The following is a 27,190-nucleotide window of genomic DNA, read 5'->3' as shown; positions in this document are numbered from 1 at the left end:
GAGCCTAGACTTCTCTGCCTCTAGGATTCTAGAACTGCAAGATTCTGTTTTGTGGTTTGAGATCCTAGAATTGCCTGAGGCACAACAGAAATGTGTTGGCCAAAGACCAGTTGTAATTTGTTCACAGCACCTTTATTCGTGATTGCCAACAACTAGGAGCTGCCGAAATGCCCATCCATAGGAAATTGGATTGATGGATGGTGGTGGGTCTACAGCAAAGAGAAAGAGCATCCCGCTGCGGCATGACCAAGATGGACGTACCTTCTGGCCGAGTGGGGGATTCAATGTTGAATGAAAAAAGCCAGGCACAGAAGAGAATGCACTCTATGATTTCCCTTAAGTAGCACACAAAGCCAGGCCAAATAAGTCTATGCAGCCAGAAGTCAGGATGATGCGTGTGTGCATGGGTGGGGGGAAGGGATCCGGGAGGCAGGAAGTCTTGTTTCTTGAGCTGCGTGGTGGTACAAGGGGTGGGCTCAGGCTGTGGTCTGAATGTGTCCCCTGCAATTCCTACGTGGAGTCCTAACCCCTGGAGGTGATGGAAGGAGGAGATGGGACCTCAGAAGGTGATTAGGTCCTGAGCCCTCACGAATGGGATATGTGTTCTTATAAAAGAGACATCACTGCCTCTTCCTCCAAGTGAAGGGTGCCAACTACCAAGCAGGGTGAGGATCCTCACCAGAACAAGACCATGCTGGGGCCCTGACCTTGGACTTCCAGCCTCCGGAACTATGAGAAATAAGTTTCTGCTGTCTACAAACCACCCCAGTCTGCAGTATTTTGTTATAGCAGCCCAAATGGACAAAAGCATCCACTAAGCCGGCCACTTACAATATGCGTTTTTTCTGTATGTCGGAGATACTTTAATAATACATTTTTTAAAAAAAGATTCTGGGATTGTGTTTAGTCAAAATTCCAGAATTACATGTATTCAAGAGTCTTCATGATTGCAGTATTCAGGAAGAAGTCTCAGCAAACTTTAGCCTGTGGATCCAATTAGGCCCACTACCTGTTTTTTTAAATAAAGTTTTATTGGAACCTAGCCCCACCCATTCACGCCTGTCCAGTCTATGGAGGATTTCACACTATAATGGCAGAGTGGAGTCGTTGCAACGTAGAACACAAATTAGAAAATATTTACTCTGTGGGCCTTTACAGAATGTTTGCTGAGTCCTCATCTAGAATTATAAGTTCCAGCATGTCTTTGGTTCTGCAAGTCTAGATTTTGATGTTCCTGACTTTGCAGGATCTCTGTTTCTAAGACTCCCATTGGAAGAATTTAGAGTTTATGTTCCTAGGACGGAATTTGAGATTCTAGAGTTTTGAGATCCTATAAGTTCCAAGAGCCCACTTCTTCCCTCCTCTTGCTCCCATACCTTTCTCCACCAGGAGCTGCGTGCCATTGCCCTGCTTCACCTCCAACTTAGGAATCTCCACGGCCACCCAGCACACGTAGTCCCCACTGTCGTTGAGGCTCACGTGGTCCAGCTGCAGGGTGAGGTTGCCAGGCGCCTTCCAGGAAAGCAGCCTCCGGGGCCCGCAGACCCCCAGGCTGAGGCTGCCGTTGGTGATGTGCGGCTCACACAAGGAGACATCGTCCTTGGTCCACCCAACCCGGAGCCGCTCCCAGGCTTGGGACTGTATCACCTGGCAGGCCAAGGTCACCTGGCTTCCCCGTGTCACCCGCAACCACTTGGGCTCCTGCTGCACTCTCAGGCCTGTGGCTCCTTGCAGGACGAGGGGATACAAGAAGTGAGTAAGGCTGGTGTGTGTGTGTGTGACTTACTCCCCCACTGAGCCCACAGGGCTGAGGCTACATGATCTTTGCAAGATCACGTCTCACTGAGGCTCAAAGTCTTTTTTTTTTTTTTTTTTTAAGATTTTATCTATTTATTTGACAGAGAAGGTGAGAAAGCACAAGCAGGGGGGGAGCAGACGACAGAGGGAGAAGCAGAGCTCTCTCCCTGATGAGCAGAGCTCAATCCCAGGACCCTGAGACCATGACTAAGCTGAAGGCAGATGCCCAACCATCTGAGCCACCCAGGAGCCCCTCAAAGTCTTCATTTGTGAAATGGGTTTAACTTTCTTTCGGCACTTGGGAGATTTCAGGGAGGATTCTATGACCAGTCCAGCTCTCGGCACACAAATATCGCCTTGCGTGTGCCGAGCCCTGTTCTGGACACCACGGACACAGACAGACGTGATGGAGACAGACAGAAATTCCTGCCCCACTCTGGAGTTGACAGTCTGGGAGGAGAGAGAGAGAGAGAGAGACATGGGACGTCATGAAGTGAGAATCCTGATGGAGGATGAGATGAGAGAAAATCTACTTATGGAGGGTGGTCAGGGAAGGCTTCTCAGAGGAGGTGATGAAATGGTAAGAAGTAGCCAGTGGTGGGAAGAAAGGAAAATGGAGGAAGAGCACTCCAGGCAGAGGGAGCAGGCCATGCAAAGGTCCTGGGCACAACCATGCCTGGTATGTTGGAGAAAGAGCAAGGAGGCAAGAGTGAAAGGCAAAGAGCAAAGAAAGGCAAGAGTGACTGAGGGGGAGAAAGGGAGGAAGTGGAATTGGAGAGAAGATGGCTTATACAAGGCTTTGCAGGCCACAGGGTGGAGGTGGGGAAAAGGGAGCAGTTTGCTTTTTAATCTAAGTGTGATAGGAAACCAGGGGAGCAGGGGAAAACATGGTCCAATTTAAGTTTTTTTTTTTTTTTAATTTATTTTATTTATTTGAGAGAGAGAGAGAGAGCATGCAAGCAGGGGGAGGCGTAGAGAGAGAGAGAATTTCAAGCAGAACCCCACCCCCACACTGAGCACAGAGCCCGATCTCAGGATGTCACAACCCTATGAGATCATGCCCTGAGCTGAAATCAGGAGTCAATGCTCAACCAACTGAGCCACCCAGGCACCCCCCAATTTAAAGTTTTAAAAAGATCACCCTGGGGCGCCTGGGTGGCTCAGTTGGTTAAGCGACTGCCTTCGGCTCAGGTCATGATCCTGGAGTCCCGGGATCGAGTCCCGCATCGGGCTCCCTGCTTCTCCCTCTGACCCTCCCCCCCTCTCATGCTCTCTCTATCTCATTCTCTCTCGCAAATAAATAAAATCTTAAAAAAAAAAAAAAAAAGATCACCCTGTGCTGTGTTAAGAACAGACTGTGGGGGTGGGAGAGGGGTTCGGGGTGGCTGGGGGATGAGGGTCCACGAGCATAGTAACGGGGGCTGGACCCTGGAAAAAAGCGATCAGCAGCCGAATGGATTGAGAAAAGGAAAGAAGGACGGTAGCAGATTCCCAAGGTTTTAGCCTCAGGGACTGTGTGAAGGGCGGTGGCTTTGGGCCAATATGGAGGATCCTGACAGAGGAGCAAGGCTGGAGTAGAAGAAAAGTTTGCTTTGGGCCCCTGAGATGTCTGAGGTGCCTATCAGATCCCCCAGAAGGGGTATGTTTAGCTCAAGTTCCTGGCCTTTGATATGCAATCGCAGCGGATGCTAGAGAGATGAGATTCAGGCGGATGGAAGAGCAGGTGCAAGGGCCCTGGAGGTGGGATCGAGCTTGGTGTGTTGGGAAAAAAAGGAAAGAAAGGAAGGAAGGAAGGAAGCAAAGTAGGAAGGAAGGAAGGAAGAAAGAAGAAAGAAAGAGAAAGAAAGAAGAAAGAAAGAAAGAAAGAAAGAAAGAAAGAAAGAAAGAAAGAAAGAAAGAAAAAGGGAGAAAGAAAGAAGGAAAGGGAGAAAGAAAGAAAAAGAAAGAAAGAAAGAAAGAAAGAAAGAAAGAAAGAAAGAAAGAAAGAAAGAAAGAAAGAAAGAAAGAAAGAAAAAAGCCAGCAGGCCGGACAAGGATGAGAAAGGGAAAGCTGTGGAGGGTGGAGATGACAGAGGGCAACGGAGCTAGCTCAGGCAAGCCTGGTGTATAGGTCGTGGTGTGAGTTTTACTCTAGGGACCCACTCTGAGGATCCTGCTAGAACCCTTCAAGCCTTGTAAGGTTCTGAGTATCAGAGAGAAACAGGCCCTATTTAGCAGAGCACAGAGATTGGGTTCCAGGGGCTGGGAGCCAGGGGGCAGGCTGCTGGGGTGATGGACAACAGGAGGGAGGGCAGAGGGGAGGGGGGCCCAAGTACTCACCCCAGAACTGCACCAGGAGGACCAGCGCTGTGCCCAGGGACTCCATTCCTGGCCCACCAGGCCCCCCTCTCCTGGCAGGCGCCCCACCCCCCAACTCCCCATCCTAAGTGACAGACTTCCTGCCACAATCTCCGCCCCCCACCACAGAGGCAGATGTGACAGCCAGGCCAGACGTCTAGTAACTAATCCTGGTTAGGGCTCCACTGCCTTCCCTCTGGTGCCTGGGTTCCCCCAAGATTTTCTGGTTTTGTTTTTTCTTTAATCTGAAAAGCAGTATGTGTATGTCAATGGAATAATGTGTCCCAGTGAGTGCAAATCTTTCTGGGAGATGCTATTTTTTTTAAAAGATTTTATTTATTTATTTGACAGAGAGAGACACAGCGAGAGAGGGAACACAAGCAGGGGGAGTGGGAGAGGGAGAAGCAGGCTCCCGCCGAGCATGAAGCCCGATGCGGGGCTCCATCCCAGGACCCTGGGATCATGACCTGAGCCGAAGGCAGACGCTTAATGACTGAGCCACCCAGGTGCCCTGGGAGATGCTATTTAAACACACCTGAGGGTGCCTGGGTGGCTCAGTCGGTTCAGTGGCTGCCTTCCGCTCAGGTCGTGATCCCGGGGTGCTGGGATCGAGCTTCCATATCGGGCTCCTCGCTCAGCAGGGAGCCTGCTTCTCCCTCTCCCTCTGCTTGCTGCTCCCCCTGCTTGTGCGTTCTCTCTCTGTCAAACAAATAAATAAATAAAATCTTTTAAAAAATAAATAAATAAACACACCTGAGCTGACAGGGGCACGTTGGAAGGTTAGGTGATGCAGGTGTGGGAACAGGGGGAAGGCAGCAGAGGCCTGAGCTTGGATTGAAGATCGGAATCCTAGCTTCAATTATTTGGCCCCCAAAATGTCTTCCTTTGAGGTTCAGAGTAGACTTGTGCTGACGGCTTCAGGTCCCACGACAGGTATGGGGGGGTTCCCCTGTCCCCACAGCCTGCACAGAAGTTTGGGGGCCCAGTGGAGCGAGTTCGTAGGCCCTGGGATTTCTCCCAGCCCTGCATTTGTCACCCGGGGGGGGGGGGGGGGGGGAGGAGGTGGCAGAATTCAGGCCTCAATGTGTCACCCTAACCACATGATGACCTCTTTTCTCACCGAAAAAGAAGAGGGCCTGTGTGCTCAAAAGGGCCGTTACTATCAACCACAGGATGACCCCTGACTGCGGCGACACTCCACCCACACGGCCCCAGCGGACACACACAGCTTCCCAGCCTCCCCTACCCAGGCCACCTCCTCCCTCCGACTTTCTTCTCAAACTCTACCCTTCCCCCACAGTCCGCCCAGAGGCAATGCTGGAGATCCTGGATAGATCTGGCCCCAGGCTGACAGGGAAGACCAAGCTGGACACAGACATTCAGAGACCTGTGGCTTCCGGTCAGGCAGACAGGCTTCTGGAGGAGGGGATGTGAGAGCCTAGGGCTTTATGGGATGTACAGTTCAGTTGTGCCTTGGGGAGAGAAAGGGCATTGGAAGCTGAACATCAGCTCGGGCAAAATGTAAATGCTAGGAGTAAATGCAAGGACTGTGAGCGGTCAGGGCCCAGATCTCATTGCAGGAGAGTATGGAATTCCAGTTTGAGGAACAGCCACGAAATGGCATGGGTGCAAGTCTGGGGAGACTTAGGCACCAAGAGGACTAGGGATGGGCTCGAGGTCACACAGCAGGGCCAGGGGTCGAACCCAGGCAACCTGCTTCCCAGCTCCGGGCTCTCCGCAGCTCAGTCATCACTACCAATGCCGCCTGGCGGGCTCCAGGCTCTGGGGGTCCCTGTTCTCAGGGGCCCCAGGCTCTGGGGTCCCTGTTGTCAGGGACCCCAGCGCGGACTACGTTTCCCAGCTTGCCGCGGGGAGCGCGCGTGCGCACTGCGGACAGTGATGGAGCCCTGACGGGGGGCGCGGCGGCGGCGGCGGGGAGGGCTCGGCGGGCCATTGGCTCGTGGTCGCGGCAAAGGCAGCTTGAGGACTAGAAGAGCGAGCGGGGCCCGCGGGCCGGGCCGGGGACGACCTGGGCTGAAGCCATGGAGGACCAGAGGGTAGGACCGGGGCGGGGCGGGGCGGGGCCCCGGGCGGGGGTGGACAAGGGGGAGGGGACCAGGTGATGCCGCAGCGCCCCCCCCCCCCCGCAGCTGCTTTGCGGCCGAGGCCCCACCCCCGCCCGGATCAAGCCCCCTAATTCGGGACGCAGCACCCCCAGCCGTCGCCCCGACCTCTCCTCATCTTGGCCGGGGTCCAGGCGCATCCCCTCCATGCCGCCCACGCGCACCCACAATCCTGGCCGCAGCCTTGACCCATCCCCCACGCCTTCCATCCGGACTGCGGACCAGGTGTCGGGTCTCTGCCCCGCCCCGGAGGACGCCCCTCTAGCTCAGCCCAGGTGGTCCCACGATCCTGCTCCCCCAGGAAAGGGACACGTCCGAGGCCTGGGTCAGGGTTCCAGGCCCCAGCAGGATCCTCCCACGCGGCTTCCTTCTCTCCAGGCGTCCCCTCACTCAGAGCTCGGTCCCCCACTCCCCAGTTACCTGGGCTCTCAGGCACCCTGTTCTCCAGGTTCCCCTTTTCTTTTTTCTAATCCCTGTTCCCAAGGTATCCCCTTCCCCAGGATAGCCCATTTTCTACAGGCATGATTTTGCTCTGGGGTTTTCTTTGCCCAAGGTAGCCCCTCACCCCATGCCCCGCCCTCAGGAGATAGGTACAAGGTTGAAGGCTTTGTGCTGAGGCGGACCTGGCTCAAGCCCAGGGTCTGCCCTTCCCCAGAGGTTCTTTGTGAGCCTCAGTTTCCTCCGCTGTAAAATGGGCATGCTTGCAGTGTCCATCTGCTAAGTGAGGGAAGATAGGGCCAGAGCTTTGCCCAGGGCCTGCCTCGTGGCGGGTGCCTGAGCTTACTGGCGCTATGGCTCCCACATCTCCTGCATCCCGGGAAGGCAGAGTGGGGAGCCCCAGGTGGGGGAGCCGGGCCTGCCCGAGGGGCTTATGGGCCCTGCATGTGTGCGTGCTTCCGGTGGCAGCAGGAGGCGCTGCGGAAGATCATTACCACCCTGGCTGTGAAGAATGAAGAGATTCAAAGCTTCATCTACTCCCTCAAGCAGATGCTGCTGAACGTGGAGGTGAGGAAGGCGCCTCTGCAGGAGGGATGGAAGGAGGTGGGGAAGTCTTGGACAGGTGGGTGGAAGGGATGGAGGGAGGGTGCAGGCATAGGAGTTAGCCTGTTACTGCTGATGCCTGTCGGCCGTGGCCTGGCTACAGTGTCCAGGCCTCAGTTTCCCTATCTGAGCATAGGCTTTGGCCCACCCTGGCCTGTCTGACCCCACAACATCTCTCCAAGGCAAACTCCACCAAGGTGCAGGGGGACCTGGAGGCCGAGTTCCAGTCCCTCTTTTCCCTCCTGGAGGAGCTGAAGGAGGGCATGCTCATGAAGATAAAGCAGGACCGGGCCAGCCGCACCTACGAGCTGCAGGTGTGTGTTGGGTGGGGCGGAGGGGGGGAACTCTCCCAGACCCCCACCCAGACCCGATTCCCCCATGGCACCCCTCAGACTCAGCAGAGCCCATCTGGCCTGTGTCTTCCTCCAAATCTGTTCCTTGTCCCGCACCGCTTCTTGGAAAGGCCCCTAAGTGTCTCCAGTATCCAGAACCAGACACCCTAGTGGCATTGGCCTCAGCTCCTCTTTTTCCTGGTCTCTTCTCTGCCCCCTCACTGGCTGTGATCCATCAATCCCCCACCCCCACCTGCTCCCCTTGATCTCTGTTCCTACCACCTCCCTCTCCCCTTCTCTGTCACCACAACCCCACCCCCACATCTGACTCCTCCTCCCCTCCAGTCCTCACCTCCAATTTCTCAGCCCTTCCCACTGGTCCCCCAGATCTGGCAACACCCACTCTTGCCAAACACCCCCCCCAACCCCATGGCTCCTGTGGGGTCTCAGACTCTAAACGGAGGTACTGGAGCTGAATCAAAGCCTTCTGGACAACTTTCTAACATCCTGGGTTCCCAATCCCGGGAGAATTTGGGGCCCCGAGGCTCAGGTGTGGCCTGGACAGGCGAGTTTTTAAGAGAGAGATCCCCAGGTGATTTTGAAGTGCTGCCAGGAGTGAGGCCCCATTTCCCTCCACCCTCCCTCCCCCATCTGGAGTTGGAGAAAGGCATGGTGCCCTGAATCCCAAAGGCAGTGGGGAGCCCCAGAGGGTTTGATGCAGTGGGGTGAGGTGTCTCTTCCCTCGGTGCCATGCCACTCCCAGAACCAGCTGGCCGCCTGCACTCGGGCCCTGGAGAGCTCAGAGGAGCTTCTGGAGACAGCCAACCAGACCCTGCAGGCCACAGACAGCAACGACTTCCCTCAGGTGGGCACCTCTGAAGCCATACTGGTAGGGCTAGGCCATAAAATACAGGACACCCAGTTAAATTCGCGTTTCAGATCAACCCCAAGTGATTTTTTTGGTATAAGTGTGGCCCGTACAACATTTAGTATAAGTATGTCCCAAAGATCCCACGGAACATACTTATGCTAAAAAATTATTTGTGGTTGATCTGAAATCTAAATTTAACAAGGAATAATTTGTTTAGTGTAAGCAGATCCCATGCAAATGTTTAGTATTAAAGTATTTCCAGATGTTGCATGGAACATAGTTATACTAAAATGTTTGTTGTGTATCTGAAATTCAAATTTAACAAATTTTTTAAAAGATTTTATTTATTTATTTATTTTGAGAGAGAGAGAGCAGGGGGAGGAGCAGAGGGAGAGGGACAAGCAGACTCCATGCTGAGCATGGAGCCCGACATGGGGCTGGATCCCACAATCCCGAGATCATGGCCTGAGCTGAAACCAAGAGTCGGACGCTCAACCAACTGAGCCACGCAGGTGGCCCTAACAATGAATAATTTTTTAGTATAATATGTCCCATGCAATATTTAGTATATGTCCTAAATATAGAATGGGATATTTATACCAAAAAATCATTTTGTTTATCTGAAATGCAGATGTAACTGGGCATCCTGTATTCTTATTTGCCAAGTTGACTAGCTGGATATAATGGGCACCAGGCACTGGGGATGGGGGTGGGGGTAGGAGCCTGTCTTTGCCCCCATCCCTTTGGGGCACAGCCAAGCATTTCTGCCCCAGTGGTGGAGGACTTTGGCCAGTGGCTGCCCCTCTGGGCCTCAGTCTTCCTGTCTGTATAGTAGCTTTCTGATTCAATCAAGAAAACTCTTTGACTTTTATTCTGTCGCTTTTTCTAGGCTGCCAAGCAAGTCAAAGATGGGTAAGATGCTGGGATCTGGTTCCCACCCCAGTGCCCCGCCCCTGGTGTGAAGGTGGGGACGCCCAGGTGAGGGTCTCTGGGCCCAGAGCACTGGACCAGAACAAGGGGGAGTGGGTCTTCCACACACTTCCGAGAACCGGGCCTGGGCCCCCTTGAGACGCCTGCCAGCAGGCTGCCTCCACCTTCTTCCCTGCAGTGTGACAATGGCCCCTGCCTTCCGGCTGTCATTGAAGGCCAAGGTGAGCGACAACATGAGTCACCTCATGGTGGACTTCGCGCAGGAGCGGAGGATGCTACAGGCACTCAAGTTCCTACCTGGTGAGAAGAGAACTTTCTCGGGGCCTGGATTTCAGGCCAGTGGTACCCTGGGAAAGGCCGCAGCGAGCCTCGCTTTGGAACCCCAGAGGCGTTGGCCCTGGGGGTGGAGCCCCGAGGCTCCCATTCCCGTGTGGGTGGAGCCACGAGCAAGCCCACCCCCAGGGGCTGAGCCCTGAAAAGCCCCACCTACCAGGGGTGGAGTCTCATGAAGGCCACACTCCTATCAGAGAATTCTGAAAATAGTCTACCTCTAAATGGTGGAGTCCCAAGAAGGCCCAGCCCTTTGTTGGTTGAACCCTGAGAAAGCTCTTCCCCGCCGCCCCACCCTGGGGAAGCTCCATCCCTGGACCTCAGTGCCTGGAGGGGCCCCGGCCCCAAGAAGGCCTAAGGTGCCGGTGGTGGAGTTTCGGTAAGGTGGCCCCTCTGTCCTGGACAGTGCCCAGCACCCCTGTGATTGACCTGGCCGAGTCCCTGGTAGCAGACAACTGCGTGACCTTGGTGTGGCGCATGCCGGACGAGGACAGCAAGATTGACCACTACGTGCTGGGGTACCGGCGGACCAACTTCGAGGGCCCGCCCCGTCTGAAGGAGGAGCAGCCCTGGATGGTCATCGAGGGCATCCGGCAGACGGAGTACACGCTGACTGGTAAGGGCAGCTCAGCCCTGCTGCCGAAACCCCTCCCCTTCCACCTTCCCGATCCGGTGCGGCTCGGCAATTCCAGGATCCCCTTTCAACTGGGGGGCCTGGCTGGGCTGATCAGGAGTAACAGAAAGTAATAATAATGAAAACGATATTGATGCTCGCCCCTGCATTGTTAATGGAGGGCTTACTAAATGTTTTACCCCCATGTAATGGACAGGCTTATCAGCATTTTACAGATGAGGGAACTGAGGCCCAGGGGGAGAAGGCATTCTCCATCCCCAGCTACCATCCATCATTTGTTCATTCCAGTGTATTGAGCGCCCATGGTGTACCGGGAGGGGCCCTTGCATTAGTCAGCAAAACGGACGAAAACCCCTCCCCTCGTGGAGCTGGCGTCCTCCCAGTGTTTGGGGATTTCCTTGGCAGGTGTAAGAGAGTAGAATGCGTGGGGGGGATCCCCCAGCTGGTGGGGGAGGGTCTGAGGACGGGTAAAATCAGGGGGTCCCTAATGAGTTTCAGAAGCGGTCCTGAGCCAAGGGAAATCCTCAGCGGCGGGGAGAGTCTTGCTGACAAGATAACCATCACCACAGCTCTTGGGCTGTAATCAGCCTGTTCTTTATCTGTAATTAGCATACATGGTTAATAATGAGCACGCTAATTGCAGGAAAGAAAAGCTACCAGCCAGCAAGAGGGCCTGTCCTTTGCATCGGAATCAAAATAAACATACCCCACTTTTCCCCCGATATATATATTTTTTTATTATGGCCAAATACATATAACATAAAATTTACATCTTAACCATTTTTAAGGGTCCCGTTCGGTAGTAGTAAGTACATTCATAATGTTGTAAAGCCATCATACCATCTTCATCACTCTCCATCTTGCAAAACTGAAACTGTGTCGCCCCGGAACCCTGACTCTTCAGCCCCTGGCTCCCACCATCTACTTCCTGCCCCTGTGATTTTTACTACTTTTAGTACCTAACGTGAGCAGAATCCGACAGGATTTGCTCTTTCGTGTCTGGCTTATTTCACTGAGTGCAGTGTCCCCAGGGGTCATCCATGTTGTAGTGCGGATCAGGATTTCCTTCCTTTTTCAGGCTGAATAGCGTTCCCGTGTGTGGACATACCCGGTTTTCACCACTAGTATCTGCTTACGTAACGCTGGTTCAATGTCAAAACCGAGGAACCAACACGAGCATATTCTGTGGTGTTGATCCACATCTCCCTGGTGATTCAGGACGCCTTCATCCGTGTGTGTGTGTGTGTGTAATCTCTCCCCTGTGCAGTTTTCTCCCGTGTGCAAATTCACGTAACCGCCACCACGGTCAAGGTGGAGGACTGCTGTATCACAGGCTTCCTGATGCATCACCCCCTCGCCACACCCTCCTGCCTTCTACAAAATTTCTAGCGAGTGAATTCCGCAGGGCAGGAAGTCGAGTGCATGAAAAGGTGTGTGGTACTGAGGTTGCAGATGAGGACACGCATCTGGCTAACTAACCCGTGTGGTTATTTAGAACCCACCTGCCCTCTCGACTGCTCGGACAGTCAGGAGGGTTTTGGTTTGGTGTTTGTAACTTACATGCCTCCACTCATCTCATCCTCACGTGAACCCTGCTTAGGATGGGGAATGTGATTGCTGGCTTGCAGAGTGGGAAACTGAGGCCCGCAGTGAGTTCAGACCATCCATAATCAGATGGGTTCCAGGTTTCTAAAACTGAGCCTTCTGGTTGGTAATCTTTGCTTGGGGGCGGTAGACGGTGTCGCTGAGCAAAGTGCTGAACTCTTGGAGAAGGGGTTCCGAGAAGGGTGAGCCAGTGTTGGGCCCTTGGAGGAGGTGGCAGCCAGCCTGAGGCCCGAAAGAGAAGGGGCGGGTAGAGAACAGCCTTCTAAGCAGAGGAAAAACCTGATCGAGGGCTCAGAGGCCAGAGCGCTGAGCCTTTGTGTCTGGAACTAGTTAAGTTAGCCACCCACATCTGTGGGGAGAAGGGAGAGGAGGAATGGGGTCTTTACCTGGAGGGCAAGGGAAGCTATGGGAGGTTTTAGAGCAGGGGGTGCTGAGTGCTGTTTGGGATGATCAGAGAATGGGCATTCCATGGGGAACACTCAGGAGGCACCTGGACATGTGGTTTGGGCTAGAGGTTGGGCTGTGGGTGCTGTGGTGGATGGATGGTATGTGAGGGGCAAGAAGGGGTCAGGGAGCAAGCCGAGTGAGATGAGGGCCCCAGATTGAGTCGCCCCGACATTTAAGAGTGTCAAGGAGGGAGGTGCCTGCAAAGAGGACCTAGGGAGAACAAACAGAGGGGGCGTCCAGGAGACCACTGTGCCTTGGCTGCCAAGGGAAGAGAATGTTCTAGGAGGGAAGGAGTGGTCAGCCAGGAGGTCCTGCAAGGTGGGGACTGACAAAGCCAGAGGAGCGAGAGGGAGTGAGGCAGCAGAGAGGGGTTAGGGATGTAGACAGCTCTCTAAAGAGGTTTAGCTTGAGGGGAAACACAACTAAAGACAACTAGATAGTTGCTTTTTATTTTTTAAGACTGGAAGAAACTAATAAAAAAGGACATAAGGGAGTGTGAGGCATATCCTAGAAGTGGGGAACATTTTTACCCTGGCATGGCTCGATCCAGGGCTTCCAGCAACTGACTCGCTCACTGTTGTTCCTTGCGTTTGTTGTATCTGGGGGATGCATTCTGAAGGAGGCTTGCCAAATGCACTGATAAATTTTCCCAAGAGGAGGGGCGCCTGGGTGGCTCAGTCGTTAAGCATCTGCCTTCGGCTCAGGTCATGATCCCAGGGTCCTGGGATCGAGCCCCACATCGGGCTTCCTGCTCTGCAGGAAGCCTGCTTCTCCCTCTCCCCCTCCCCCTGCTTGTGTTCCCTCTCTCGCTGTGTCTCTCTCTGTCAAATAAATAAATAAAATGTTTTTAAAAAAATTTTTTTTCCCAGGAGGAGCTTCCTCCTAGTTGGCCAACCCGGAGAAGACAGTGACTCTGCTCCCTAGAATACCAGCCCAATGTCCCAGGGAAGATTCTTATTGGCCAGTTTGGGTCATGTGCTATACCTGAACCTGCTGTTACTACTTCCTAAAGCATCCTGATTGGCTAGTCTGGGTTGGAGGCGGAGCCAAGTTACACATAGTCCTTCCGGTGAATGAGGGTCCGGGTGGTTTCTCAGGGATAAGATGTCGTTTGCAAGGTGCTCCTTAGAATAAGGAATGGTGGGATTGCCCTGGGACACAGGGACCTATAACCAGTTGCTCAAAGTGTACACAATGTTGAGATCCCTCTGTTGCTCCTAGGTCTCAAGTTTGACATGAAATACATGAATTTTCGTGTGAAGGCCTGTAATAAGGCGGTCGCAGGCGAGTTCTCCGAGTCAGTGACCCTGGAGACACCAGGTGACTGCCCCCCCCACCCTGCCTGTGACTTCATAACCCCTCACCCTGGGGCCCCAGGTACTGGTGTGTAATGATAATCTTCTATATCAGGGTTCTGTGACCCTTTTTGCTCTGGTTGCCAGGAAGCTCAGAGCTTAGTCCACAGTAGATTCCTCAGCCCAAGTGTCTAATATAAACCTGCTATTGTTTTTTGCTTTTGCAGTTGATCCCATTTTACCTGGATGGTTTTTATACTCTTTCCCTCTCTCTCTCACAAACACACACACTTACTCTCTCTTCTAAAAAAAAAACAGATAAGGGCTCTTAGAGTGAGGGATGGGGTATCAGTCGTGAAGACCGATCTTACTCTCCTACAGCAACACCTTTGCATGCCCTTGTAGGAAGTCCTTCTGCAGTCTAGCTTAACTATGGTGCCATAGCCCAGCCCCTTTCCTGCCACTAATCCCCAGCACAAGGGGCTTTGAAAATGCCTCCCGACCTTCGGGACCTTTAGGCAACAAGCCCTCGGCCTTCACTCCCCCAGCTGCACGCTCTGCCCCTTCCGTGCTTCCCTGTCTGTCTGTCTTGGTGTCTCGCTGCCTGTCCTCTCTGTAGCTGTCTGCCCCTGAGTCCGTCCGTCAGTCTCTCTCTCTCTGTCTCTCTGTCTCAGTCGCCGTTGTCTTTTTCTGTTCTCTGTCCCTGTCACGGTGTGTCTTGGTCACTGTCTGTCTCTCTGTCTCTCTCTGTGTCTCTCCGGGTTTCCCCATCTCTGTGACTCCCTCGTCTGCCCGGCCCCAGCGTTCATGTTCCGCCTGGATGCGTCCACATCTCACCAGAACTTGCGGGTGGATGACCTCTCCGTGGAGTGGGACGCCATGGGCGGGAAGGTGCAGGACATCAAGGCTCGAGAGAAAGACGGCAAGGGGCGGACCGCGTCTCCCGTCAACTCCCCAGCGAGGTAGCCTGTCCCCCCTGCCCTTCCCTGTGTGTCTGATGGAGGAGATCAAGCTGGACAGGGACACCCAGAGTCCTGCATGGTCAAGGCTGGGGTGGAAGGAGGGACATGGAACTGGAGGAGTGCAAAGAGGAAATGAAGGGAGAAGAGGTTTTCCCCTGGGTTTTGACTGGGTGAATAGTTTTCCACATGAGGAAGGGCAGGGGCATGTTCTGATATGCGGGGCCCAGCACACAAAAAGAACCAAGTCCTGTGGTGGACTGATGAGAAGACCATGGTGGCTGGGTGGGCCAGGAAAACCCTCCTCTGGGGACAGTGAGGGCCGAACTGAGCCTTCCCCTCCCCGCCCCTCACAGAGGTGTGCCATCCCCCAAGAGGATGCCCTCGGGTCGTGGGGGTCGGGACCGCTTCACGGCTGAGTCCTACACGGTGTTGGGTAAGGAGGAGCGAAGACAGGAGGGCAGAGGGGACACTCTGGGCGGGGCCCTGATGGGGGGGTGGGGGCGGAGAGAACTTCAGCTGGGGAAACTGAGGCAGCCACCAACCAAGCTTTCTGGGAATAGGTCTAATAATGTGTTGCTGTGGCGCTGGAGGAGTGGGAGGATTGGGGGGTGGGCTTCCTGGGGGTGGGGGGCAGAGCTTACGGAAGCTCTGGCCTAGAGATCAGCCAAGGGCAGGGTGTCCTGCGGTTTGTGGAGTGCCTGGGATTTGCAAAGTAGCTGGAAAGAACGGTTGCCGGTCTTGGCTAGAGTTGGGGTTAGGGTAAGAAGCAGGGGAAGGGGTGGAGGGGGGCTGGTCTGCAGGGTGGCTGAGACCTCGCCTAGTTGTGGTCAGGAGAGTAGCTGAGGTCGGGGAGGAGCAGGCCCAGAGAAGAGACATACGTGGGGGTGAGCCCTGTATCTGTGGAGCTGAGATGGTAGATGGACAGGAGTTGGGAGGGGGGAGGGGCAGGAGCACGTAGAGAAGCTGAAGCTCAGGAGTCGCTGGATCAGGGAGGAGGTGAGCTGGCAAGAATCTGAATCTGAACCTGGGAGAGTGTGCACTTGGGGATTAGCTGAGATCCGGGAAGAGCTGAGGCCCAGAAGTTGGCCTCCACCAGGAGCTGGGGTCTGGGTAGAATCTAGATTCACAAAGCGATAGGAAAGAGTCCCAAAGTGCCAGGGAGGGTCTGCGCTCCAGTAGGACTTGAGGCCTGTGGGAATATGTGGAGTCGGCCAGGAGCAAGGGTTTGGGGATTACGTAGTCTCTGGGAAGAACTGAGGACTGAGGAGTATCTGGAGGAAGTTTCTAAGGGCTGGAAGCATCTGGAAGGAGTAGCTTGGACCTGCAGAGAATCTAAAAGGATTAGTTGAGGCTTGGAGAGTATCTGGGCTTTCTGAGTATCTAGAGGAAGTGGATGCAGCCTGGGGACTACCTGGGAGGAATAGCTGGGAACTGAGGAGTATCTGGAGGGAAGAGCTGGGGTCTGGGGAGTACCGGGGTGACCACCCCTTTGTGGAAGGGCATCTGGGGCCCGATTCCACCTGGCCCCCGCTGCCCTCCCCCCCCCCCCCCGCAGGGGACACGCTGATCGACGGTGGGGAACATTACTGGGAGGTGCGCTACGAGCCGGACAGCAAGGCGTTCGGCGTGGGGGTGGCATACCGCAGCCTGGGCCGCTTCGAGCAGCTGGGCAAGACGGCCGCGTCCTGGTGCCTGCACGTCAACAACTGGCTGCAGGTCAGCTTCACCGCCAAGCACGCCAACAAGGCCAAGGTGCTGGAACCCCCCGTGCCCGACTGCCTGGGTGTGCACTGCGACTTCCACCAAGGTGACCCCGAGCCCCGGTCGGCCTCGCGAGCCCCCTCTCCCCCCGCCCACTCTCTGCTGCAGGCCCCTCTCATCGCTCCCCCCCCTCGCTCTGCCTCCACCCCAGGCCTCCTGTCCTTCTACAACGCCCGTACCAAACAGCTGGTGCACACGTTCAAGGCCAAGTTCACACAGCCCGTGCTGCCTGCTTTCACAGTGAGAACCCTTCCGCGGCGGGGAGGGGAGAGGTGGGGCTGGGGGCTGGCTCTGCTCCTGCGCTCGCCCGCTCCCCTCACCGGTCCCCGGTCCCCAGGTGTGGTGCGGCAGCTTCCAGGTGACGACAGGCCTGCAGGTCCCCAGCTCTGTGCGCTGCCTGCAGAAGCGGGGCAGTGCCACCAGCAGCTCCAACACCAGCCTCACCTAGGCCACTGGACCGCCCGCCCGGCCCGGCTGAGTTTGGGGAGCCCCCCCCCAGGCCTTGGTTGTTTCAGCCGACACCTTCTTCTCACTTTGCTGCTTGGAGCCTTAACTCCTGATTGGGGGGGTCACCAATGGGGAGCGGGCACCAGGGCGGGCCCTCGTCCCCACCTCACCTCCTAATAAAAGTCAATCACTGGCCAGGCCGTGCTGATGGTTCTTTGGGGCTGGCTGGCACTGAGTATGCCCCAAACCTCTCTGGACCTCAGCTTTCCTGGCTGTAAAATGGGCCTTTCTTGTAGGATCAGGTGGCAGGTTTTGCTAAGCAAGTGGGGCCTGCTGTGGGCAGCATCTGACAGACGCTCACGGCCCCCCCACCCCCCCACCCCCGCCCCAAGCCAGGCCGGACACGTCGGCCCTGGGATCACTGGAACTTTTATTCTGGGAGGAGCGGTCGGCCCGGCTGACTTCGGAAGCCCGAGCCCGGCTCACTGATCCCCAGCGTGTCCAGCAGAGCGCTCCAGAGCCCGCCTCCGCTGCAGTTTCTCTTCCAGCTCTGCCGTCAAATCTGCCAACCCTGGGGGGGGGGGGGATGTGACCGAGGCCTCCGCTGCACCAGGGATCCCCAGTCCATGCTGTCCCCCCAACCCCACACCCACTCACGACATGCTGCAAAATCTGCGGGGCCCCGTGAAAGGTGAAGATGTACTCAAGAGCCTGGAGGAATTTCAAGACGGCTCAGCATTAGACCGAGCATGGGGAGCTTCAGAGTGGGGGGTCCCGTGTGACTGCGCAGGCCACCTGCCTGGGAGGCCCACCCTGCATCGACCCCCACACGCCTCACCTGTTGTGGGGAAGAGAGTCTGCATTGAGCCGACTGCTAGCTTCTTGGCCAGGCCGCCGCTGAGGCCTTTGGGCTCTGGAGAAGGCAGATGAAGAGGTGAAGGCTGAGGCTGGCTCTGGGCTGGATGAGGGAAGGGCCGGGGAGGAGGGACCCCTACCTGGCTTGGGGGCAATGGGTGGCTTGGGCGCCTTTGTCAACTTCCTGGGCTTTGGGACCGGCCGACTGGGGGAAGGCACTGTATGGACAACGGTGTGGTGTGTCACATCCGGCTTTGAGCCCCCTCCCCCGTCCCCATCTCTCCTTGGCTCCCTCCCCACCTACCATCCCCGTTCACGTAGGTGGCAGCTGGGTCATCTCCAGTGGGGATCACATAGTTCTCCTCCTGGTTCAGGAGTGGGGGTGACCTGCCCTGGCTTGCCACAGGTGTGATGGGCACGGGAGGCAGCTGCTTGGGGCCATCCGAGGCAGGTGCAGGCCCTGGTGGGAAACGGCAGTTCCTGTCTGGGCCCATGTGGTGCAGGAACACCTTCGCGTGGGTCTGCTGGCCTCCGAATGAGGATGCATGTACTCATGCCAGGATTCAGGCATGTGATCCTGTGCGTGTGCGTGTCCCCGTGTAGTATAAACATGTACACTGAGTGAATCTGCATAGTTGAATATATGTAAAGCGTTTGTACACACGCCCCTAAACGTGGGTACGTGCAGGACACTGCGTGGATACTAGAGTATGTGCTCAGGTGTTCGTCTCCATCAGGGTGCACACCCGTGTACCTAGAAATGTCTGAATTTGCGCTCGCGGTGAGCATTTGCGTGTGCGTGCCTGGTCGTGGCTTAGGTGTGTGTATGTGTGCGACCCAGGACTGGAACTGTGGGACACTGGTACTCACGCATGTGTGGAGCCCTCGGCCATTTGGTGTCTACAAACGAGCTTCTGATTATGCAGACGGACGCAGTTCGTGTTCGTGAGTGTGCAGTGTGTATGTGTGTGTGTGTACATACATGCCCAGCGTGCACAAGGGTCCCGCCACATCTGCCCAGCCCCAGGAGGACCAGGCTGCTTACCCCACAGACCTTTCCAGGAGCCCCTTCTCCCTGCTCCATAAACGGGACCGCCTCCCACCTCAACAGCCACCTGGGATACTCTGGGTAGTTTCTTGCTCCAGGTGAAGCCCATCTCTACCTACTGAAATCCTTTGAGACCTTAAGCAACACCCCCTCCTCCAGGAAGCCTTCCTCCTATTCTGCCCTCTTTCTCTGCCCGTCTAGGCACCTCTGCCTCCATCCCCAGGTTCAACCGCACAGGGCTGGGAGTGTATCGGGCTCCACAACCCGGAGGGCAGGGTCTAGGTAATTTCTGGGTCGTTGCAACTCTGGGTACAAGATTGGACACGGGCGGTGCCGAGTGGGTCCCAGGTCTCTCCCCACTGTGGCCCAGCGGTGCCCGCAGGGCGGGGGCATCACCTGCGCCGGGCGCCGCGGGGGTGGAGCGCGCCACCCACACACTCTCGCCGTTCTCTTTATCCGCCTCCACGTGGCCTAGAACAGAGATCCGTCCTAGAGGAGGTGCGGCGGCTGGGCATCGACCCAGGGGTGGCCCGTAGGGGCAGGAGCCGGAGAGGCACGTACTGGGTCCCCCGAGTTCCCTGAGACCGCACCCACCTAGAACCTTCTCGTAGTGTTCGTCCAGCAGGAAGGGCACCAGCGCGTTATTGGTGTGTGACACGAAATAGTTGATCACCGCGTCGAGTGAGGCACAGGAGAACTGGAGACGGATAGGGGTCGCAGTTAAAGCTGTTGCGGAAGGGGCGCAGACCTCACCACTACGCACCCCGGGATCCCGGACCAAGGCTCACCGGCTCCTCCACGTCGATCACATACTTGGGGCCCTCACGCTTCACCTTGTAATGCCGGACCACCGACTTCCTGCACAGACAGTGGTGAGTGGGTGGACCGGCTCAGACCGGGGAGAACCCCGCCCCTTGTCCTGACTCCGCCCCCACGGGGGGCCTAAACTCTTCTTGCTCCTCTGCACACTGACCACGCCCGGTCCTGGCGTGGCTCTATGCGGAGAACCAGGCCCTCAACTGACTGCACCCTCCAGGAAGACCATGCCGCTGGTCCTGCCACTGCTCCCAGGGAGGACCATGCCCTGATGGCTCCACCCAAGGGGCCCCGCCTCCCTACTGGGCTCTGCCTCCCTACTGGGCCGCCCCCGGGGTTCTGACTCCACCTTCAACTGGCCCGACCCCTCACCAGACTATCCCAAAGGAACCTTTTTTTTTTTTTTTTAAGATTTTATTTATTTGACAGAGAGAGACACAGCGAGAGAGGGAACACAAGCAGGGGGAGTGGGAGAGGGAGAAGCAGGCTTCCCGCAGAGCAGGTAGCCCTAAAGCGGGGCTCGATCCCAGGACTCTGGGATCATGACCTGAGCCGAAGGCAGACGCTTAACGGTTGAGCCACCCAGGCGCCCCTATCCCAAAGGAAGCTTTAATGTCAGGCTCTGATCCGCCCCCAGAGTGGTTCCACCTCCAAAGCCTGGTTCAACCACCACAGGGAGGGCCGGGCCATGACTCCACCCACAGGGTCCTGACTCCGCCCAAGGGACTGGTTGCCACCCCTGGATTTGACCTCTTCCCTGCTCCAGATGCCCAGACCCAGCTCCGACTCCGCCCCGAAGAGCTGATCCTAATCCAAAGGTCTGACGTCGCCTACAGAGTCCCGTCCCGGCTCCAGGATCTAACTCCTCCCCCAAGGGGATCCACCGCCCTTCCTGGCCTCTAGCCCCGCCCCCAGGCATTGACACTACCCACCCATCCCGGGGCGGGGCCAACCTCAGGACCTCGTGCCCCGGGAGCTCTGGCCCCGCCCCCAGGACCTACCCCCGTCCCAGCTCTGACTCCGCCCCCACGCTCGCTCCTCCTCCCGCCCCGGCGCCGCGCAGGCGCACCCCTTGAGCGTCTGGCGCGTGGTGACCGACACGTCGTCCCCGCCGTTCCCGCTGGGTCGCAGCAGCAGGTTTCCGCAATCGGGATAGCGCTCCAGGAGTAGCTGCGCCTCCAGCCGGCTCACCTCCAGGAAGCAGCTGGGGCGGGCCGCGTGCCTCACTCAGGGCAGACCCCGCCCCTGGATCCCAGCCCCGCCCTCCCGCGAAGCCCCGCCCCCCAGCACCGGGACCCGGCCGCGCACACCCGGCTGGCCTCCCCCCAGGCCCCAGCCCCGCGCCTCCGTCCGCCGCCGTCCCGGGGCCGCTCGGCCCGGCGGGGCACTCACGAGGGCACCTCGAACGCGCGGCGCGCCTCCTCTTTGGCCAGGGCCTCGGCCATCATATACAGGTGTCCCGGCAGCAGGGTCAGGTTCGACGGGACACGCAGCTGAGGGGCGATGGGGCACCCGAGGACGCCCGGCCGTTAGGGCACGAGCGGCTTGTGCCCGTGTCACCGACGGGCACCCTGAGACCGGGGTGCGGGCCGAGCCAGGATGGGAACCCGGGTTCTGCAGCCACCCAGGGCAGGGGCAAAGAGGCTTTGGAGGGGACGTGAAGTCACTTCGCTGATGGGGAGGACAGATCAGATGCTAGAATAAATGTAGGGTCTCAAACCCAGCGGCCTGCAGGGGCCAGGCAGAGGACAAATGACTAAAAGAGAAATCAGGAATGTTGACAAAAACTCCAGGCTTTTAAGTAAGGGCAGGTAACTTTTACATATTTTACGTCTGTGGGCTCCACCTGGCTCACGGCCGCCGTGTGAGAGGAGGCTGGTTTGATGGATGTAGGATGGAAAGAGGAAAGAGGGTTCTGAGCAGGCGACCGCTCTTACCTCAACCACCGTCAGGATGAAGCCTTTCCACATCTCCCGAGACTCCAGGCTCTCTACCTGGGGAGGGAAAGAGAAAGAGTCCATGTCGATGAGCCTCGGCCCATTCATCTGTGAAATGGGGATGAGGAATACTAGTAGTTTTCAAGGTTAAATGAGTAAGGACGTGTTAATTTAGGACGTCTGAACTTAAGTCCTTAGTAATGTGGGATGCTATCCTGTAATGTCACTGAATCAACATTAACTTATTTGTCTCTCTTATTTATTCTACATCAACTCTTTTTTAAGATCTTATTTTATTTTGAGAGAGAGAGTGAGCGAGAGAGCACGAGCAGGGGGAGGGGCAGAGGGAGAAGCAGACTCCCCACTGAGCAGGGAGCCCAACCCAGAGCTCCGTCCCAGGACCCTGGGATCATGACCTGAGCCAAAGGCAGATGCCTAACCGACTGAGCCACCCAGGCGCCCCTGGTTTGTGTTTGTGTTTTTTGTTTTTTTTTAAAGATTTTATTTATTTATTTGACAGAGAGACACAGTGAGTGAGGGAACACAAGCAGGGGGAGTGGGAGAGAGAGAAGCAGGCTTCCCGCCAAGCAGGGAGCCCGATGCGGGGCTCGATCCCAGGACCCTGGGATCATGACCTGAGCTGAAGGCAGACGCTTAACGACTGAGCCACCCAGGCGCCCCGGTTTGTGTTGTTTTGAAAGTCCTTTGGCTCAGGTCAGGATCCCCTGAGATGCAGCGCCCCATCAGGCTCCCTGCTTCTCCCTCTCCCTCTGCCCCAGCCCCCACCCCCTCTTGTACGCCCTCTCTCTCAAATGAATAAATAAAATCTTAAAAATAAATAAGTAAATAAAATAAAACAACATAAATCAGATCATGTATCTCCCATGTATCCCTAAACCCTCCCAGGACTCCCGCCTCCTTTGGAGTAAAAGCTCAAGTCCTCCCAAGGGCCCACACAGGGCCCTGCACCACACAGCCCCCCTCCTCTCCCTGCCCTCCGCTCTCCGCCCCCCTCCCTCCCCCACACCTCACTCTGCTCCGGCCACCTGGGCCTCCTCCGTGCTCCTCCAACATGCCAGGCCTCAGCTAAAGAGCCATTTCACAGCTATCCACGTTGCTGGCTCCCTTTCCTCCTTCGGGTCCTCAGTAAGGCCTTCCCTGGTCACCCTGTGCAACACTGCACCCCAACCCCCCTCTGTCCTTTCCCTAACATCTCCCGCCACCTGACACTCCAGACATTTCACCCATTTATATTGTTTATTGTGTGTCTTCCCACTAGACTCTAAACTCCACAAGGGTGGGGATTTTTAATTGTCTTGTTCACAGCTGTGTGACTAGGAGAGTGTCAGGCACACAGTAGGAGCTCAATAACGTTGGCCGAAAGATTGCATGTGGGCCGTGATGATCGGCGGGGCTCACATCTTGTTATGACTACACGTATTATACTACACGTTTTGCAGTTGTAGAAACCAAGGCCTAGAAAAGTGAGTTGCCCCGGGTCACTAACCCAGTGGTAGACCCCGTGTGACTCCATGCTAGTGTGTGAGTGTGACAGGGAGGGACGGGCCTACCTTGAACTTGATCTCTTGGTTGCAGAGGACCAGGCTGAAATAGATGTCAGGGTCTCCTGAGCTTCCCCAGGGCGCCTCATCGGTGAGCCTCACAAATGCTCCTAGGCCTAACTTCTCCACGTGCTGGGGATCCAGAAGCAGGAGTCTGAGCACCAGGCTTGCGGCTCCTCAGGCCCTTCGGCTTGGCCACACCCACCATGAGCCCTCATGCCCATCCTTACCTGGGAGTCCCGATTGCTATTATAGAAATAAAGAGTGCAACCCTGGAGGCCCGCCCAGAACTTCTTGTAATCCTGAGGACCAAAGATAGAGAGCAGAAGGTGAGAAGGCAAATCTGGGTACCTCCATGACACCACTCCTTTCTCAGGACCTTTGCACTGGCTGTTCTCTCTGCCTGGATACTCTTTCCCCAGATCTTCACACGGTTTCCTTCATCATCTGCTTTGGGTCTTTGTACAAATGTTTCCTTCTCTGGGAGGCCCTCTCCATCCATGGCCCAGCCCCTCGGGATCTGTTATTCTTTGAGAAAGGACCAAAGGGAATTTTGAAGGGATGGGAGATCCAGAGCAGCCCCCCAGTGTACAGAGGTAGGAACTCTAGGAGAAAGTTGAACTAACCATCCACCTACCCACCCACCCATCTACTTACTCATCCACACATACATATATCCCCCTTCTCCATATCCACCCCATAAATATTTATTGGGATCTCCTAATTTTACAAGGTTCTGGACTCTAGAAGTACAGGAGATTCAGGATGTCTCCCCAGGATTCTGAATTGCAAATGTCCTAAATTTCTTGGAGGTCTAAGGGACTGATACAGCTAAGACCGTAAGATTCTAGGGTTGTTTTTTGTTTTTTTTTTTAAGATTTTATTTATTTATTTGACAGAGAGAGACACAGCGAGAGAGGGAACACAAGCAGGGGGAGTGGGAGAGGAAGAAGCAGGCTTCCCGCCAAGCAGGGAGCCCGATGCGGGACTCGATCCCAGGACCCTGGGATCATGACCTGAGCTGAAGGCAGTCGCCCAACCAACTGAGCCACCCAGGTGCCCTCTAGGGTTTTTTCCAGCAAATATTCCCCGAACACCTACTCTGCACCCAGTTGTGTTACAGGCAAAATAATAAATGGGATTTGGCTTCTGTTTCAAAATAGATCATCTTCCAGAAGAATATAGAAAGCATAGATACTAAAATCTGGGGTGCCTGGGTGGCTCAGTTGGTGAAGTGTCCGACTCTTGGTTTTGGCTCAGGTCATGAGCTCGGGGTCCCGAGATTGGGCCCTGCTTAGGGCTCTGTGCTCAGTGGGGAGTCTGCTTGAGGATTCTCTCTCTCCCTCTGCCCCTGCCCCCCCACCCCGACTTATGCTATCTCTCAAATAAATAAAACCTTAAAAAGAAAGAGAAAGCATAGATACCAAAATCCTCCAGGGAAGAGAAATTAGTACCCTGGGAGGGACAGACCCTGAACCTTGAGATACAGAGGATGGGAAAGGCCCTCCAAGTGGGAATCTGGGAAAACTTCCTGAAGGAGAAGGTACTTTAATTAGTCCATAATGATAATAAGGATAGCTCTCATATTGACAGCTAGCATCCATTCATCAATCCACCTATCGTTCCATCCATCTGCCTTCCTATCCATCTATCCATCCATCTATTCATCCACATATCCATCCACCCACCATCTGTCCGTAGATATATAGACACATTTAACATTTACTGAGGACCTATGATGTTCCAGGCACGGGGAACAGAGTAATAAGTGATTAAACTCAGCATGGTCAGACCTGCTTCCTCATGGACCCACTATACACCATTGCACAAGATAGTTAAGTGCCCCGTGCCTCAGTTTCCCCACCTATAAAATGGCCATAGAGATGTACCTACCTCGGAGGATGTTGTGAGAATTGGGGGTGTGAATACCAGTAAAGCACCAGCGCTTGCGGAGTCGGGTCCACAGACCACTGAGGGCTACCCCTCTCCTGTAACCATGACTAGGGCCCTCGTGTACCCATTTTGTACTAGAGAAAACTGAGGCACAAAGACAGAGAGTCACTTGTCCAAGGCCTGGGAGTCAGGAAGGCATGGAGCAGGGATGTGAACCTGGGTCTTGCACTCTGGGGCCAGGCCTTTCTGAGCCCCTGTGGTCTCAATGCTGTCTAGGCTGGGGAGGATGTGGGCACTTGGAGGCATAAGGCAGGGAGGAGGGAACTGGGGGTTCCTTCTGGTGGCTCTGGGGGTGGGCCCGGATAGCAGTGGGTGGGTGTTTGGGGTTGTAGCAGGAGATGAGCATGAGCAGTGGGGAGGGAGAGATGGGGCTTCCAGGGAAGGAGTATTTGGTCCTGCCGTATGTGGCCCCCTCAGCTTTCGGTGTCCCCACATGCCACCTGTCCTAGCCTTGACCCCTGCAGCTGAGGTTCATGGTTACTTAGGGGCTGGGGGTGGGGTATGGGAGTCAGAAGCCTTCCCATTTCCTGGTGGAAGTCCCTGATCCTCCCTGTATCCAAGAGACAGAGAGACCAAGAGGGAGATACATGGAGACAGGCAGGGAGAGGCAAAGAGAAAAAGATAAATCAGCCTGGCGGTGGACAGAACCTTTTCCAGCCCCCAGTATTCTCCCCGCTCCGTCTAGTACCCAGTACCCACCCCGCCCCCTCGGCCAGATGCAGAGTTCTAGGCTCAGAGAAGGGCTGCCAGCCACCTAGGAGCCCAGCTGTGCCAGCTCCCTGCCCCGCCTTACCTGGTCGTGGGGTCCCTTCTTCTCCAGAAAGCTCTCATAGTAGTGTGAGGGTAGAGCACCCTTGTGTTTGGGGACCCGGAGTGGGCTTAGGGCTGAGGCCATGGCCTGGCCTCTCCTTCCAGTGGGTGCCCCAGCTGAGCCAGGAAGCAGAGAAACAGGTTCAGGGGAATTTCCTCTTCTGTCAGCTCCCCAGCTCCCTCCCCTGCCAGCAATGGGCGGGTGCTGGGTCCAGCTTGTCCTAGGGGAAATCCCAGCCTCTCTGGTCTCCCCAGGAGGTCTGGGAGGCCTGCAGGAGTTATGGAGGAGGGGGCCACTGGGAGGCTTTCAGTACAGCGCAGAGACTGGGCAGAGGGTTCACGAGGAGGGACCTGTCTAAGCAAAGTCCTGGATGTGCGATAAGGAGGAGCAAAGTGTCAGGGCAGCAAAGAATGTGTCAGAGAGGACAGGGCAGGAACATAGCAGGAAGGTCTGAGTGCCCTTTAGGCTGCCTGCACTTTAGGCCAACCTTGCCTAAACCTACCAAAAAATCTTGCTGGGATTTTGATAGGAATTGCACCTGCATATCAATTGAGGAACACCTGACATTTTTACTATGTTGTCTTTTATTTTTTTTAGATTTTATTTTTTAAGTAATCTCTACACCCAATGTGGGGCTTGGACTTAAAACCCTAAGATCGGGCGCCTGGGTGGCTCAGATGGTTAAGCGTCTGACTTCGGCTCAGGTCATGATCTCAGGGTCCTGGGATCGAGTCCCGCATCGGGCTTCCTGCTCCTTGGGAGCCTGCTTCTCCCTCTGCCTCTCTCTCTCTCTCTCTGTCTCTCATGAATAAATAAATAAAATCTTTAAAAAAACAAACAAACCCTAAGATCAAGAGTCATGAGCTCCACTGCCCCGCCCCTATGATGTTGAGTCTTATCCATGGACATGGTCTATATCTTCACTTATTTAAATCTTTGATTTTGGGTGCCTGGGTGGCTCAGTGGTTAAGCGTCTGCCTTCGGCTCAGGTCATGATCCCAGGGTCCTGGGATTGAGCCCCGCATGGGGCTCCCTGCTCGGTGGGAAGCCTGCTTTTCCCTCTCCCACTCTCTCTGCTTGTGTTCCCTCTCTAGCTGTCTCTCTCTCTGTCATATAAATAAATAATATCTTAAAAGAAATAAATCTCTGATTTTGTTCATCAGCAAGGTATAGTTTTCTCATACAAGTCCTGTACCTGTTTTGGTAGACTTACATCTAAGCATTTCTTTTTTTGAACAGTTATAAATAGCATTGTATTTTTCTTTTTTTTTTTTTTATAAGATTGTATTTATTTAT

General features: G+C 55.3%; 2 protein-coding genes across 9 annotated transcripts; one reads left to right on the top strand and one right to left on the bottom strand.

Annotated features, from left to right (window-relative positions):
- Positions 1 to 6,072: 6,072 nt before the first annotated feature.
- Positions 6,073 to 17,280, top strand: FSD1 (fibronectin type III and SPRY domain containing 1). 3 transcript variants are annotated; one of them, XM_045863307.3, is made up of 13 exons: positions 6,073 to 6,191; positions 7,167 to 7,262; positions 7,481 to 7,612; positions 8,394 to 8,495; positions 9,391 to 9,413; positions 9,610 to 9,731; positions 10,168 to 10,377; positions 13,669 to 13,767; positions 14,545 to 14,704; positions 15,058 to 15,137; positions 16,260 to 16,511; positions 16,617 to 16,705; positions 16,803 to 17,280. In XM_045863307.3, exons 1-13 carry the CDS (start codon positions 6,177 to 6,179, stop codon positions 16,911 to 16,913), a joined length of 1,491 nt encoding a protein of 496 aa, XP_045719263.1. In that variant the 5' UTR covers positions 6,073 to 6,176; the 3' UTR covers positions 16,914 to 17,280. The 3 variants fall into 3 exon arrangements, with proteins under 3 accessions (XP_045719263.1, XP_064429226.1, XP_064429230.1); XM_064573156.1 differs by having other exon boundaries at positions 16,617 to 17,276; XM_064573160.1 differs by having other exon boundaries at positions 16,260 to 16,420; positions 16,617 to 16,848.
- Positions 17,281 to 17,322: 42 nt separating this feature from the next.
- Positions 17,323 to 26,327, bottom strand: STAP2 (signal transducing adaptor family member 2). Of its 6 annotated transcripts, XM_064573177.1 has the most exons (14): positions 25,877 to 26,316; positions 23,361 to 23,432; positions 23,140 to 23,262; positions 21,569 to 21,625; positions 21,024 to 21,124; positions 20,701 to 20,835; positions 19,604 to 19,673; positions 19,410 to 19,512; positions 19,212 to 19,286; positions 18,072 to 18,227; positions 17,908 to 17,985; positions 17,751 to 17,825; positions 17,570 to 17,623; positions 17,323 to 17,483 (listed from the first exon to the last, which is right to left on the bottom strand). In XM_064573177.1, exons 1-13 carry the CDS (start codon positions 25,976 to 25,978, stop codon positions 17,616 to 17,618), a joined length of 1,155 nt encoding a protein of 384 aa, XP_064429247.1. In that variant the 5' UTR covers positions 25,979 to 26,316; the 3' UTR covers positions 17,323 to 17,483; positions 17,570 to 17,615. The 6 variants fall into 6 exon arrangements, with proteins under 6 accessions (XP_064429247.1, XP_064429255.1, XP_045719860.1 ...); XM_064573185.1 differs by lacking the exon at positions 17,908 to 17,985 and having other exon boundaries at positions 25,877 to 26,327; XM_045863904.3 differs by lacking the exon at positions 17,570 to 17,623 and having other exon boundaries at positions 25,877 to 26,310.
- Between the last annotated feature and the right edge of the window lie 863 nt (positions 26,328 to 27,190).

Source organism: Mirounga angustirostris, unplaced genomic scaffold, assembly GCF_029215605.1.
Source record: "Mirounga angustirostris isolate CCGP_5_RB_7025 unplaced genomic scaffold, mMirAng1.0.hap1 SCAF_1, whole genome shotgun sequence".
NCBI classification, from domain to species: Eukaryota; Metazoa; Chordata; class Mammalia; order Carnivora; family Phocidae; genus Mirounga; species Mirounga angustirostris.
This window is presented reverse-complemented; position numbering and strand designations above follow the sequence as displayed.